Source organism: Miniopterus natalensis, chromosome 1 (genome assembly GCF_054644295.1).
Source record: "Miniopterus natalensis isolate mMinNat1 chromosome 1, mMinNat1.hap1, whole genome shotgun sequence".
In the NCBI taxonomy this organism is placed as follows: domain Eukaryota; kingdom Metazoa; phylum Chordata; class Mammalia; order Chiroptera; family Miniopteridae; genus Miniopterus; species Miniopterus natalensis.
The window spans coordinates 165,278,699-165,295,487 of record NC_142081.1 but is presented as its reverse complement, the minus strand read 5'-3'; the positions used below and the strand labels follow the sequence as shown (position 1 = coordinate 165,295,487).

Sequence of the window (16,789 nt, the reverse complement as noted above, 5' to 3'; positions counted from 1 at the left end):
ACTAAACTGAAATTATCCTCCAAAGTCACTGAAATATTGTTAGTGTGCATAACTTTCTAAATTAATTGTTTATATACATTATATTTAAAGTTAAATATTCAAACTAATTTTTTCTTAAAATGGAGGGCTGAAAATATTTTTTCTTTGTCACAAAGTGGTTCCATAATGAATTTCAATAGTGTTGGCTTAAATAAAAAAGTGAAATATTGAACTTATTAGATAATAAAAATTTTCACTCAAAATTTAAGTTGTTTTGAATATAATAGTCATGCAATACAGCTAATACACCCTGTGTAATATAATTATTTTGTCACAATATTTTACTCATGCTTTCATTTTCCATCTAATAACATGGATGTCTTTTTCATTTAACAGACAGTTATGAAATATTTTTTAAACATAATCTATTTATTAAGATTTTTAGTATATTATACATACACATTAATATGTATATTGTTAAAAAATGGTTTACTTAATTTTCACCCAAAAGACTTTATTTTTAATGTACAAGCAGTAAAATAACTAATAAAAACAATTGATTGTAGAAATGTTCCAATGAAACATTTTTTCCTGAAAGTTTTCAATAAAGAAAAAATTAAAAATTGAAAGAAAACCTTGGAATGATGACTGGCCTAATAATCTGAGAAACCTTTAATCTCAATGGAATTTAAGGAACTTCTCACAATATTTTCATTCCCTAATGTAGTAAAGAAACACAAAATACATTGATTCCAGGGTTAGAATTGACACTGGTCATTGACATGTTACTTTATTTCCTATTCAAGATAACCAGAATAAGGGCAAATCAGCAGCAAACCTTTTTTTTTTACCCTTTTTTTTAAAGATCAACCAATTCTATAAGTGTGTTGGTTGCTTCAATCTGAATGTTTACAGTACTTTCACACTTCTTTATGGAGAAATACTCAGAGAAGAAAATCACATGTTCGTTATCAGTCACTGAAATCCCTCCCCGTCTGCCCATTTTCCCCAGGCCCAGCTGATGCGAAGTCTCCACACTCACCTTCACACACACACCCATCCTCTCTTAACAACACATATGTCCAATACATTTTCAATCATATGTGGCATTTAACATGTCTACTCAAGTAGCTTAAGTTGTAGAAAAAATTTCATAAAGACTTACCCCATTTTTTGGAAAAGCAATCCATCCCAGGTCCCCCATGACAGTACGTGAATCCAGTAAATTCACTGAAAGAGAAAGAACACAAAACTGAGTCAAATGTATAAAACGGCGTCACTATTTTCAGTGTTATTAAAAGTGCATATTGCTGCATAATTGAAATTAGATTAAGTAGTCATTGTGATGAATACAAGAGTTATAATTTAAAGAAAACATTTCAATGCAAGAAAACAAGTGATTTTGAATTAACACTTAGAGCAAAATTATATAAACAACTCATTACACTAAGTGCTCTTTTTTTGTCAAACAACTATAAAGAAAAATTAAAATAAGAAAAATAAAATATGAAAAATCCACATAAAACAATAAAGACCATGTAGCGTTTTTTTCAGGCTCTAGGCCTTGGGATTAAGCTGCAGCCATAAAATTGTGGCTGAACGTATTGTATTTTCTTCCAGAAAGCTGTTATGAAGCAATTAACAAATAATTTACATTAAACAGCAATAAACTATACCCAAGCTTGTAACATTTTTGTGATATTAACTGAAATCTGTAATCCAAATTGCAAGTTTAATTAAGAAATAAATCTACACACCCTTAACCAAGCCAAGGAAATTGTAGCAGCTCTCAGGGTTGTTATTACAGTTATGGGGCCATTGCATTTCCAAGATATGTTCTACGTATATATGACCATAATCTTGAATGTGCTTCTTGTGGAACTATCATTTACATTTTTGAAAGACAGACATCAATTATGGCTAGATATCTTAAAATATTTGGAACTCCCAAGGGGAAGTCTAAATGTCATCTTTGCAAAGGGAAACCACACAGTATTTATACACATGTGCACCCACATCCCACACACTCACCATGTTTATATTTCAGAAAGTTCATCTACTGTTACCCCAAGTTAAACTACCTAAAAGAGAACTTTGTTGTCAAAATGCTTTAGACCTGGGTCACAGATCATTATGTTTCCAACCTATTATGCCTAACCTAAATAGACCCACCTGGCCCATTGTGTAGCTGAACCAGTTTATTTTAAAAAATTATTTATGTTTTTATTGATTTTAGAGAGGGAGAAAGGAAGAGGGAGGAAAGGAGAGAAACATGGATAGGCTGCCTTCTGCATGCACCCTACTGGGGTGAGCCTGCAACCCAGGAATGTGCCCTGACTGGGAATCAACCAGTGACCAGTCTGTGCATGGAACTATGGTCAACCAACTGAACTACATTGCCCAGGGCCAGGTGAACAACTCTAAATGAGCATGGCATATGGATTCAAAAGAAAAACAACTAGATTAGCCCCAGTCAGAGCTATGAAGCTTCTTTAAACTAAATTCAAGGGCCAGTATCTTGAAATACCAGCAATTTTTTAAAAAATGATTCTATATGAAAGAGATATCCTGAGTACTAAAAGAATAACAGTTAATAGGCTGTTATAATATTTCTATAAGAATATATAGAACAAGAAGAAACCAAGATGACAGCAGATTAAGGGAAAGCTACACTGACACTCTCCCAGGACCAAACTGGAATTACAACTAAAATATAGAAAAACCACCCTGAGTAATCAACTGAAGAAACACTGGAGAGCACCCTCATGACCAAGGATGAAAAGTGGAGACCACTCAGAGACTGGTAGAAGTGTGGAGGAACAAGAGGGCTGGCTGGCCTCCCACAGGCAGCAACTGAAATACGGGAGGGATGTATCAGTGGTGGGGGGTTCCCACAGAGAACTCTGAGGTCTAAACCCCAAGCTGGGCTCTCCAGCCCAGGGCACCAGAACTGAGGAAGGTCGCCACACAACATCTGACTGTGTAAAGCAGCCACATTTCTGTCTGCCAAGGAGAGACGGCTGGAAATGCAGGGACCTCTTAAAGGGCCAACACACAAAGTTTTCTGTGCAGTCACTCACCTTGGGCTCTGGCAGTGGGAGGGTAGAGTGGACTAGAGCTGTGTGAATCCAGGCATGCTGGCTTGAAGGATAGAGCTCAGAGGGCAACCATCTGGATTCCAGTGCTGAGTCATTCCCCCATATGGCAGAGAACATCTTTCTCAGGCAGACATTTACCATCCAAGCTTTTGCCTGGTGGGGGGTGGGGGGTGGAGGGAGCAATTGCTCCACCCACTGAAAACCTCTCACCCCACCCTGTGGAGTTCTACAGTCTGAGGCTCATTAAGAGACTGAATAACAATCAGCCACCTCATCCTGTGTAATTTCTACAACCTGAAGTTCATTAAGAGACTGAGTAACAATCAGACTCTGGGTGCTTTGGGTCTTTGCCTGATTTGCTTCTGGACCCAGGGCTTGGAATAGCAGACCTTGGTGCACATCTTGGTCCTTTCCAAATGCATCCAGCCCCAGCAGAGGGAAACACAAACTGTGGTATGTGGAAAGATTCAAACAGGGTACTCAAGACCAGTCACAAACAGAGTCCAACACTGGCCTGCACCAGAGGCCATCCAAAAGACTAGAAGTCTTGGCAGATCTACCTAATACATAGAAACAAACCTAAACAGGCAGACAAACTAGGGAGTCAAAAAACAAGCCCCAAGTGAAACAACAAAAGTGTTTTCCAGAAGAGCTAAATGAAATGGAGATAAGCAATCTTTCAGATATACAGTTCAGAATACTGATCATAAGGATGCTCAACAGCATGAAAAAAGATACGGAAACTATAAAGGAGATTAAGAATGACATAGTAGAAATAAAAAATACACTGGAATAAACAGCCGATTAGAGGAAGCTGAGAATCAGATCAGTGAATTAGAAGACAGAGTAGAAAAAAATCACTCAATCAGAGGTCTAAAAAGAAAAAGCAATTAAAAAACAGGAGGACAGTTTAAGGGAGCTGTGGGACAACATCAAATATAACAATATTTGCATCATAGGAACCCCAGAAAGTGCAGAAAGTAAGCCAGGGTTAGAGAACCTGTTTGAAGAAATGATGACAGAAAACTTCCCTAACCTGGTGAAGGAAAAAAGTCACACAAGTTCAGGAGGCACAGAGAGTTCCAAGCAAGAAGAACCCAAAGAGACCCACACCCAGACACATCATAATTAAAATGCTGAAAGTTCAAGACAAAGAATCCTAAAGGTAGCAAGAGAAAAGCAATCTGCTACCTACAAAGGATCCCCCTTAAGGCTGTCAGCTGATTTCTCATCAGAAACTCTACAGGCCAGATGGGAATGGCAGGAAATATTCAAGATAATGAAAAGCAAGGATCTGAAACCAAGACTACTCTATCCAGCAAGGCTATTCTTCAAGATAGATGGTGAAATAAAGAGCTTCCCAGACAAAAAAAGGCTAAAGGCATTTATCACCACCAAACCAGCATTGCAAAAAATGTTAAAGTGACTGCTATAATAAGTAGAAACAGAAAAAGAGAAACATAAGCATAAAGAAATAAAATGGCAATAGATAAGTATCTATCAATAATAACCTTACATGTAAATGGATTAAATGCTCCAATCAAAAGACATAGGGTGGCTGAGCGGATAAGAAAGCATGACCCAAATATATGTTGTCTACAACAGTCCCACCTCAGAACAAAAGACTCACATAGGCTGAAAAATAAACTTCTGGAGGACTTTAAGGGAGAGATCAACAGCAATACAGTCATTGTCGGGGACTTTAACACCCCACTGCCTTTACTGGATAGATCTTCCAGACAAAATATCAACAAAGAAACAGTGACTCTAAATGACACACTAGATCAAAAGATTTGACATTTACAGAACATTTCACCCCAAAGCGGCAGAACATACATTCTTCTCAAGTGCACATGGGACATTCTTAAAGATAGACCACATGTTAGGACACAAAACAAGTCTCTACAAGTTCAAGAAGACTGAATCATATGAAGCATCTTCTTGGATAATTATACCATGGAATACTATGCAGCTGTAAAGAAGAAGGATCCCTTACCCTTTGAGACAGCATGGTGGGACCTCAAGAGTATCATATGATCTCACTCATATATGGAATCTAATGAACAAAATAAACTGATGAACAAAATAGATCGAGAGACATAGCAGCATGGAACAGACTGACGAATCTCAGAGGGAAGGAGGGGTGGGTGGAGGTGTGTGCGGAGAGAGATTATCCTCAGAACTTACATGTATATATGTATAACCCATGGACACAGACTATAGTGTGGTGAAGGCCTAGAAGGGGGAGCATGCAGGGTGGAGGGAATCAATGGGGGGAAAAACGGGACATATGTGATACTTTCAACAATAAAGATAAAGTAAAACATAATAAGTAAATAAATAAATAAGAAAATATAAAGCAGAATTACTATAACCAAGGAAATCAAGATGATGATTTAAATAGAAAATTTCTACACACTATAAAAATTATGTACATTTAACCCTTATTTTCCAACATTTTATTTCATATAACATCAAACATACTTATACACTAAGTTAACCATTTATAATATTAGCAATATTTTTTAAGTTGTATAAAGCAGAAATATATTGAATACATATACACACATGCACACATGTATATGCATAATATAAACCGGTGTGTTAAATATACTTGTCTATTTCCCTGAAGTGCTGAGCTCTGTAACTATAAAAGTGCATACTTATAGAATGGTTTTATCATCTTTAGCCTACCCACATGAACTTGGCTTTAGAGAAAAATAAAATAAGTAATTTGTGAAATTATTTTTTAGAGAAAATTGACCTAGCTGAAAAAGTATTGTTTAAAACAGAAAAAAAAAAATCTGTTCCACTACCCACTGACCTTGCAAATCCTCAGGTCACACCACTAAATCTAATTTTTCAGTTAGATCCATACTCTTTCCTTTAATTCTGTTGTTGGCTTTTCAGGTTTCCAAGGGAATAAGGCTACGTTAAACTTAAATGTCCTTGTCCTCATTTTGTCTTTTCTGGGACACTTAGGGCTGCGTCTAGACAGGACTACCTACCAGGGGAGTGCAGAACCTAAACTGTTATGTTTACTCATCTTTAGGATTCCTTTATTTCACCTTTGATACTGAGCAGCAGAATATCTGTGTAGACTAGATAAAGCAGAGTAAATCAGCCACTAAAAGCCTCCTAGTATGAACGCAGTCAAATTTAACTTAATCCTGTGGTGCAAACTGAGGTGCACAGGAATTCTAGGAAACTCATAGCCAGCCTGCCACGAGAAACACAGCATTCCTAGCCCCCCTTTTAACAATATGTGGGTCTTGAAATACTCATTTTTACAAACAGAAACCCAGACATCCATCTCAAGTTTAGTTACCCTCACTTAAGTGAACTTTCATTTAAATTACTGTTTTTACTCTTTTTTGGCCTAAAATATATATGTGTGTGAAAGTAAATGAACTGAAAACACTAGCTTGGCTGTTAATACAATTTATAGAGAATTTACAATATTGGAATACATTATTCAACAGATGAAAATAACCACAGTAGGAATGTATATCATCTTTCATATGATGATCTTGTCAAAAGGTTTTCTTTGGGTAAGCAGATTAGAAGGTTTATAGGAAATACTTGTATGTCACTTCCTACTACTGTCTAAAATTGCTTTCCTCTTGGAAATAGGTGATTTCATAAAATTCACAGTACAAAAAAGGTATTTATGCATACCATTATCATTACTGAATTGGAAATTGAGAGAAAAGGGAAATTAGTTCTTTTGGACAATTACTTGCAAATTACCAAATTATAATTTTTTTCATAAAATATAAGGCAAATCGGATTTGATGCTTTGGGAAAAATAACTAAAATTTATCTATCTATATAGAGAGAGATATACAGATACATCAATCTATAACCATATAATTTATATATAGATCTCCATATCTATCTATCATCTATATGTATATGCTATAGAGAGAGAGGAGAGAGAGGGAGGACAGGGGGCTTTCTTGTATCTCCAAGTTTTACACATGCTGCTCTCGCTCTCCCAAATGCCCCTCTCCCTTTCTGAATTGGTAAGTCTTTATCTGTCCTACAAAACATACTTCAGGAACTGTCTTCTCCTGGAAGCCATCTCTGATCATCTTTTTCCTAAATCTAGGTAAGGTATTAATACTGAATAGTCACTTAGCACCCAATTCTTACCTCCAAAATACAGAAGTATGTTGTTGTTTCCTTAAAATAACATTATTTTGGTTCATGCCTATGAACCTAGCCTGTGCTCAAAATAGCTGAATAGCTGTTTTTCTTATGAATGAATCACTTGGTCAGTGAGCACATCTGGAGGGTGTGTCCGTATGAGCATGTACCAGTGGTTCTCAACATGGACGTCTGGTAATGTCTGGAGACCTCTCTGATTTTCGAAACTGGAAGGGTGGTGGCAATAACTTTTAAGGTACATAATAAATGTTGAAACACTATGCTGTACGCCTAAAACTAATATAATATTGTATGTTAACTGTACTTCAATAATATATTTTTTTAAATGAAGGGTGGGGGAGTATTTTGCCACTGACATCTCACGGGAAGAAGCCAGGCAGGCAGCTAAGCATCCCTAAGGGCACAGCAAAACTTCCCTCACTCCCAGGAAAGGATTGCCTGGCTCAAATTTCACTAGAGGTTGAGAAACCCTGGCATATGCCTATGATGCTACTGGAAAATCTCTCTTTTCACATATCTTTGTATGCTACATCAGTACCACGCTCTTCATTAATAAAAGTTAGCCTATTTGAAGGCATTCCATATGAATCAAAATACTACCCCAATTTAAGGAAGTAAAAGCAATAAATATTGAAATCTCATTTAGGAAAACAAAGCAGATTCCTATAAACAAACTGTAAATTTTTTTTACTCAACCAATGAAGCTGTTTTCATTTATGTTCTAATAATTACTCAACATTCACAACAGCATGCATGAAAGAGCACTATGCCACTGATATTATTGCTTGCATTTCCTCCACTACTTAAGCTAGTTAATAAAACCAGAAGTTTAGGGTATATATAAATGTAAATTTTCAGAAGTTGATTTCTCAATTTTATTACCAAATTTATGTACCGACTTTTTAATTTTCATTAAATTTATTGGGGTAACATTAATAAAATTATATAGGTTCCAGGTGCACAATTCTATAGAATATTATCTGAATATTGTCTTTTGTGTTCATGACTTCAAGTTGTCTCCTTCCAGTTATCGTCTCCTACTTCCCCCCAAGCCCCTTTCCCTCTGGTAATCACCAAACTGTTTTCTGTGTCTATGAGTTTACTTTTCTTTGCTTACTCCCTTCATGCAGCTCCCCAACCTCCCTCCCCTCTGACAGCTCAGTCTGTTCTCTGTATCTATGAATATGTTTCTATCTTGTTTGTTAGTTTTTGTTCATTAGTGTCCACATATAAGTGAAATCGTATGATATTTGTCTCTCCGATTGGCTTATTTCATTTAGCATAATCTTCCCCAGGTCCATCCATGCTCTCACAAAATATAAGATCTCCTTCTTTTTAATGGTTGAATAGTACTCCATGGTGTAAATGTAGCACAGCTTTTTTATCCACTCATCTACTGATGGGCACTTGGGCTACTTCCAAATCTTGGCTCTTGCAAATAATGCTGCAGTGAACATAGAGGTGCATATGTTCTTTCGAATTAAGTGTTTTGGATTTTTTCGGATATATTCTCAGAAGTGGAATCACTGGGTCATAAGGCAGTTTCACTGTTAATTTTTTGAGGAACCTCCATACTGTTTCCACAGTGTCTGCACCACTCTGCGTTCCCACCAACTGTGCACGAGGGTTCCCTTTTCCCCACATCCGCTCCAAAACTTGTTGTTTGTTGATTTATTGATGGTACCCATTCTGACAAATGTGTGGTGATATTTCACTGTGGTTTTAATTTGCATTTGTCTGATAATTAGTGATGTTGAGCATCTTTTCATATGTGTATGGCTACATCAAAGTAAAATGTTTTTGCACAGCAGAAAAAATCACCAACAAAATGAAAAGACAACCCCTTGAATGGGAGAACATATTAGCCAATGATACATCTGATAAGGGGTTAATATCCAAAATTTATAAAGAACTTATAAAACTCAACACCATAAATACAAACAATGCAATTAAAAAATGGGCAAAGGAACTAAAGAGACCCTTCTCCAAAGAGCACATACAGATGGCCAATATAAAGTGTATTTTAAAAGGCAGTAATGGATTTGGACCTCGACCACAGTAAGTATCTTCTGCACAACAATTACAGTAATTAAATTGTTCTGAACGGTATATATGCTTGTTGTAAATTGCAATGAATACACAATGAATATTGATCTTCACTGTACAACTTAATTAAAACTTGTCCAGGAGAAGTCGCTAATGAATATAATTAGAGAAAATGTTTGATACCACAGTTACTTTGGAAGACATTAACTAGATAATAGAAGTTTTATGGAAAATGTTTTTTATTCTATTATTTATATTTTAAAATAAAGCCACACCATTAAACTGAGAGACAATACTCAAGGTCATTTTCCCTAGTCATTGTATTATTACAATGAGTATGGGTATATTGGTTAGTATTCTAACCAGTAATTAAGAAGAGGTTCTCTAGGAGAAATAACTCTAGAGAGGTCAATGAATATATAGTCTATTACAAATTTCCTAAAGTTATACAGGGAAAAAAGAATCACAAATCACAATACAGGAACTTTTTAATAAGGAAAAAGACGTTAATTGTCTGCCCAACCAAATAACAGATAATAAAACTAATTCAAACTAATCTAAAGTATGCTTTATTTTATTACTACATGCTAACCATTTTAATGCTTTTGTGAACAAACAGAGAAACGCTTTTAAAGAATTTAAGAAAAGCCAGAGAGTTACTAACTCATTTTTGTTGTTGTTGTTGGGATCCAATGGGAGTAAGGAAAAGACAGAATGAGGAAAATCGACTATGGATAACAACACTCCTAAGTCCTCACAACTTAAAATTATTTTTAATTAATAATTCATATATGATCTTCAATGATTATAATTTTCAAATATTTGTAACTTTCCGTATATCACTTTGACTCCACTGCCTACTCAACTTCTTGCTAATATTGATAACAAAGGCCAGAAAAAATTTATTCGATTCTCCAGGAAATCGACATATTGAAATGAATGTGCTTTCAGACTCTGAAGAGTTGAAAGACAGCTCAGAGACAGTCAGTCCCACCACCAATCCCACCACCGTGAGTGGGCGAGGCTTTGAGAGAATGTGTGATAGAAGGCATATTCTTACTCTTATATTGTTTCTGTTTTTCACATAATCTTTGCAGTAACAAACAAACAATTATGACAGTTTGACCTCCACCATAACATGAAGAAAGAATAATTTGGATCAGAAACAGATAGAATGGCATTCTCTTTCTGTAAAGGCATTGAATCAAATTCCCATTCCATATAGTAAAATTTTGATGAATGCTTGCTTATTTATTTCCATTTAACTATATCAAAAAAGCTACTGGATTCAATTACAGCACACATTTTACTAATCTGTGGAAATAAACCCCAGATATACAGCTGTCCAGTCTCTCTTCATGGTCCCATTCAGCACAGATGTAACTTCTTGCTTGTGGGCTAAATTTTATAATTTGACAACTGCTGCAGGGAACAAAGAACAGTTGACAAAATGAGTGCAGGGAAAGAGGACATGTGTTTCCCATTGGAAAACTAAATTTGTAAATTTGGTAAAAATTATGTTATAGGTTTAGGGGTGTTATGTAGATTTCTGGCATCCCTTTACTTGAAGACAAGCATCTAGGACCAACAGTATTTCCACAGGCAATGGATGGGAGAGTATCCATTTCTCTTGCAATTCTGAGCAACCCATGTGCACAACTTTGTAGGAAAAAAAAGAAAAAATATGTGCAAAGGAACTTACTCAGTGTGTACTGTGTATCAGTTACTCTGCTCGGCAACTTCTATATAGTCTCAACAAAAACGGAGGCGCAACAGGACACTGACAGTTTGCAGTCCCACTCGAGCCCCGGCAGGAAAATCAAGGAAGGCGGCAGGAAGCAGTGCCTGAGGCCTGCACGACACACGAGCCCTGCTCCCCAAAACCAGTCCCTCATTTAGAGCCCGAACATTAGATATCGTGATTATAGCCACCTCTCTCTCTAGATATCCAAAGGCCATGAATTAAACCCTAATCATAAATTAATCTACTTTATTTGTACATGGACCATGGATGCTGAGCACTACTGTTAGGGGGAGAGATGCTGATCATGCTCTGTTGACCACGACTGTTAGATACAGTAATAAGAAATATTAATCATGTTCTGTCAGCTGTGATTGTTCTGTTCTAATTTAAGAAAGCGCTTTGTAACCTGGCTGGGAGTTGAAGCCCAGGACATGGGAATTACCCTTGGAATGAGGGCCATTCTCCTGTTCTGAGAACGCCCTATCATCATGGGAAGAGTCACAACTTTGTTCCCAAAACAATGGAATCCTAGAGGCACTTTGCAAGCCCTCAGCGACCCCCCAGCCCACCTTGCGTACATCCCCAGGCCTGTAATTCCTACTTTCTCATGTAACCTTTGTCTTTCTACCCAATATAAGCAGCTGGCTTATGGGGGGGTGGCAGAGATTTCCGTGGATGACCATTACTGCTCTCTCATATTGCAGGCAATACTGGAATAAAGGCTCACATATGATTCAACCCGTCTCTGCTTAATTGGCTCAACTGGTGTCAGGCAGCCCCGACCCACTGTTGTCCAGTTTCACTCCGAGGTAAAGCTCACAACCTAGGAGTTTGATTCTGAAAACTTGTGCTAATCATGTAGCTCTGGGTTCCTAATTGGCTTATCTTTTGGCAGCATTTGGTCATGACCCCCATGGACAAACACTCTCTCTCACCATCTATGTTCAGTGGCAACGTAACTTCTGTGGTTTTCTTCTACCCCTCTGGCTACTTTGCATTATAATCTACTCTTCCCATACAACCTCTTCAGACCTTGGCTTTGAGCAAACTGTTTTTGTAGACTGTCTTCACTTCTCACTCTACATCAATATTCTTGACTAGAACTTAAAATGGGAAAACTAAAAAAAGAAGTATTTTGAAAGAACAAATGCATGCCTTGGTTCCAGTCCATTCATATTGAATCAGGCTATTTAAGATGGAAAATGGTTATTATATTTATTTTTTTATTTGTTGGTTGGTTGGTTTTAAAGATGATAATAACACATATACCGATGTAAAACCCCCTGTAGAAGAGCTCATGAACCTCCGAGTCTCTAGTTATAACATAAATGTTAATGACCTTCTAAATCCATACATCTTATCCATTTCTTTCTCCTGACATTTCTATCAATTTATACTTTCATCCTGTTCCAAAATGAATAAAGTATCTTCTCTGTACAAAAAAAAAACCCGTTTCCTATTTCAGTGAATGCAATGCCATAGAACTAGTCGTTCTATTAAAAAATCTGAGTCACCTTTGTTGTCCTTCACCTTTATTCCCATTTGAATCAGTGACCAAATCCCACCGATTTTAACTCTCTTCTGTATATAACTCTCTGAGCTGCCTGCTCGGTTTCATTCCACAGCATAAGCAGTCCAGCCAAATCCTGGCCATCATGTTTCACCTGAAAAATCTCCTAACTGGTTCCTCAGTACAGAGGCAATTTCTTCAAAATACTGCACCCAGAAAGATCTTTCTAAGCTACCACTATGGTCACATCACCCCACTGCTTCCAATCTTGTCATTGTGTCTTGTTGCTTTCAATGTAAGTCCTTCCAGCATCGGTCTACATTTTCTCCAGTTTCATTCAGGCTTTTTCCGTCTTCTCTTTCCACAGTTTAGCAATACTGAACATATTTCATTTCCAATTATGTGGTCTTACTATAGATTCAGTTCTGCCCAATGAACTGTGAAGGGGATCTGCAAGGGAAGGGAGTTTTTGAGAATAAAACATGTAGAAAAGGGAACTGCTGGCTGCCTTGGAAGTTGCTGGGCCTGGCTGTGTTTTTTGGAACTGGTGCAGTCATCTAGAGCAAATAAGGAGAGTCAGCAGCAAAGCAAAGCCTACAGATTAAGGTTGGCAGAGTGAAGGGATGGGAAGTATCTGGCTCCAAGTTATATCACAGAGTTGCTAATCCATCTAAATTTGAAACTTGCCTCTGTTAGGATTTTCTGTTATGTGGGCGGGGGAATCAATTTTGTTGCTTAATCCAGTGGGGAAGTGACTTGCTGTTATTTTCAGAGGAAGATATCCTAACCGCTGCAACTGCCAAAGGACAGAATTTGAAGATAACTTCCAGTCTCTCTCACTCCAGAGTCTATTCTCTTTCCATCATGTCTTGATATTTCCAAAATCGTATTTACAGAATTCCAATGACATTCCCAAATGAAGCTAAGTATATTGTGCTTACTTGTTGACTGTGAAGAACAACTGTTGCCTTTGTTTGTTTCAAAATATTTTTCTTCATCATAAACAAAGAAGTTTTAGCCACTGCTCATTGAAAGTTAAACAGTAGAAAATTCATACTACGAAGCATATGACTCTGAAGGAGGCAAAAATCAATCAGAATATATACTAAAACTTTTGAATTGTTAATATACTATAAAATTGTGTACCTGGGGAGATGGCAAAAATAATTCAGAATTAGTATCCACCAGTTAAACCATACAAAGTATTTAGGCAAAGGTAACACTGAAATCCATTGACAGCTAAATTATGACTAATGAGCAGTCTGCTACATTCACAGGACACATGGCATGAAAAGAGCAAAAACATATGGTTTTTAGTGGCTACCTTGTTAGGCGTGGTAACCAAACTTGTCAAATCTTTCATAGTGATTTCATTCTAAAGAAAAAAAGTCAACATTATTTAAAATAACAGGCTTGAAAACTGTCACATAAAAGAATACACTCATTTATTACTTGCTCAGTTGCACACCATAATGCACGCAGATAACATATGAAGCTATTCCTTACAAAATAGGGTAAATCCTCACACTTGAAATAAATGCACCTGATCACAATTCACTTTGAGAAGGGATCACTGTACAGACACTGCTCATTAGGCCTATGGTTCTGGTTTGGTACCATGTGAGCTTGTGGAAGTGATTTAACTTTGAAGACCTGAGTTCTCATATTTCTAATATTAGTGACTGAGCTAATGTTCTGTACTTAATATACATTACATAACTTAATCCTAAGAACGATCTTCGGTATATTGTTTTCTCCATTTCACAGGGAAGGAAACTGAAGTTGAGAAAAGCTAAACAGGGCAGTGGTCCAAGGTCCCAGAGCTAGTAAGTGCATACCCGGAATCTGAATGCAAGTCCATCGAACTCCGGAGCTCTTCTGTCCTACTTCTGCATCACACCTGCCCCAATTCTGGACTTGCCAAATCCAAAGTTTCACTCCCTTGAAACGTGTCACTCCATGTTTCATTAAATCAATGAATGACGAATAGTATATTACAGAAGCCGGTATCTACCATAATGTTATAGTGGTACTGTATGTAAGGTGAAAACTTTCAGATATATTAATCTAAACAGAGAAGGCATTGGTTTTCCTGGGGAGAGCACAGCTTAGTGTCAAGTTTCCAACAGGACACAAGTGAGTTACAAGCTTCTGGAGAGCAAAAGGGCACACAACGAAGCTGAATCCTCTTTTCCTAACCTCTTACTTCATTTATTATGCTCTAAGGATGTTAACTGGGGCAAAACTGGGCAAACTTTTGCCAAAGCTGTCCTTGGACGTCAAAAGCTCCTAAAAACGGAATGGCAAACGTAAGAAAAGTTTATACTTTGCTTTGAATGGATCCTTACGCCTCAGCTCTCATCACTCCTAAGGCTTAATTGAAATACCCCAAACTGCAGAACAAACGGTATCATTATTAGCTTTCCAGCCTCCGGGGCTGGAAAAATGGTGGTTAACTCTGAACACGCACTAAAGCAGACAGACACTTGCGCAAATCCAGTCTGTATTAAGGTGATGACATTTCTGAAAACGAGCACACAACGGGGTGGCCCAGTAGCCCTTTTGTCAAATGAGAAATAACCGGGTGTTTTGCTGGCAAACTTGAACCACTCTTCTCGTGTCAGGCGTCCAGCTTAGAGCTGATGGGAGCTTAATTCTGAGTGCACCCAACATAATGACTTTTTGTTATTATATATATATATAAACAAATATATATATAAATAAATATATATTTATATATTTAAGTGTATATATATATACTTTTATGTATAAAAATATATATAAATAAATATATATATATATATATATATATATTATGAGAGATCTTTGAATAAGGATTTGTCATAAAAACCTAGTCAAAATATATAGCAATCCAGGCGGAAGTACAAACAAATACTGTATCCCAAATTTTAGGTGTCTGGATGTAAATATTTTGGTACTCAGCTCTAATTATCCATCTCAAAACAGCCAGAATCATTCATGGAAACAGGAAAGTATTTTTAAGTCAGTCTACTAAAACACAATGAATTCTATATTTTAACAGGATGTAAAATTGATGATCTAGTAGTCCTTTTTGACTAGTTAACTTGGTGCGGAAAATCTCTTTAGTCAAGATATAACCTCAGTAGTTGACTAATTCTGTTTTCACAAAGTATGAAAAGGAAAAGGGAATAAATAAAATAAAATAAAAGTACTTTTAATTGTCTGTGGCATTGTGGCAAATGCTGTTTTACGCCTATTAATTACTCACATCCTTTCTTCTCCCTCGCTATCGGAATTTCACTCGTGTTCAGAGTGGCAACATGCCCAGCACCAGACAATGGGCCACGACTGGCCTCAGAGAAGCAGGGTAATCATGGTTCTATCATCTGGGCCTCCACCGAGCCTGCCGGCCTTGTTACACAGGCCTGGCCAGCGAGATATCAACGGGAATCTGCTGGCCCGATCTGGGAACACTCTGTTGCCCTAGCTGGAGGAATGGTGAAGCGACATAATTCTTAGCTCTTCACGTTTTCTCCTTGCTCAGAACTGGATGCGACGCTGGGAGATACACTGCCTTCTTTCAACAGTGAGGCAACAGACTTGAGAGCAAGGCAAAAAAATAACGATTTCTGTGCTGACATACTAAGCACTGGACCTACTCTGCCAGACATCTAACCCTGAAACTTCTTTCTCAAACGTTAAAAAAGGCCTCTTCGTTCTCTACATTTTAAATTACCATTGGACAGTTGTTCTGTTACCTGGAGCCTAACCCTAAATAATATAGATAAGATATAAACAACTACGGAAAGAGTCTCACTCACTGCCTTAGCTCCTATTCCCGTTCTCTGTAACAGGACACCCTCCATAAACAGGGTTCATTCATTCCGCACATTTATGAGGCATCTACTGAAGTACCAGCAACTGTTCTGGGCCCTGGGGACGTACCAGGGAGTAGAGAGGAAATGTGCTGCGGACTGTTCAACCTTCCAATAGACGTCCTTGTGAGTAGACAGTTGTTTGAATTCATATTACCTGTAAAATAACCCTTCTCTTATCCCTTGAGACAGACTATCTTAGGGTATAACTATCTGAATTAACATCTGGTACTTAGTGATACATGTGAACACATTCAAAATGCATGTAATAGGATTTAGGAAAGTCAGGGAAACAGTAACCAAAGCGTACGCCTTGAGGGTCAGTTCTGATATCAATGGCTGAATCACTGATTATATCTCAAACCAGACTTAGATTTCTTTTTTC

The 16,789-nt window shown here is 37.2% G+C and overlaps 1 protein-coding gene across 1 annotated transcript in view; it reads right to left on the bottom strand.

Annotated features, from left to right (window-relative positions):
* LOC107535222 (ephrin type-A receptor 5-like) overlaps positions 1 to 16,789 on the bottom strand; it is a 68,194-nt gene that overhangs the window by 35,656 nt on the left and 15,749 nt on the right. Inside the window, exon 2 of the mRNA XM_087827541.1 lies at positions 1,145 to 1,209. Coding sequence (XP_087683667.1) covers positions 1,145 to 1,209 — 65 coding nt within the window. The remainder of the gene's footprint in view (positions 1 to 1,144; positions 1,210 to 16,789) is intronic.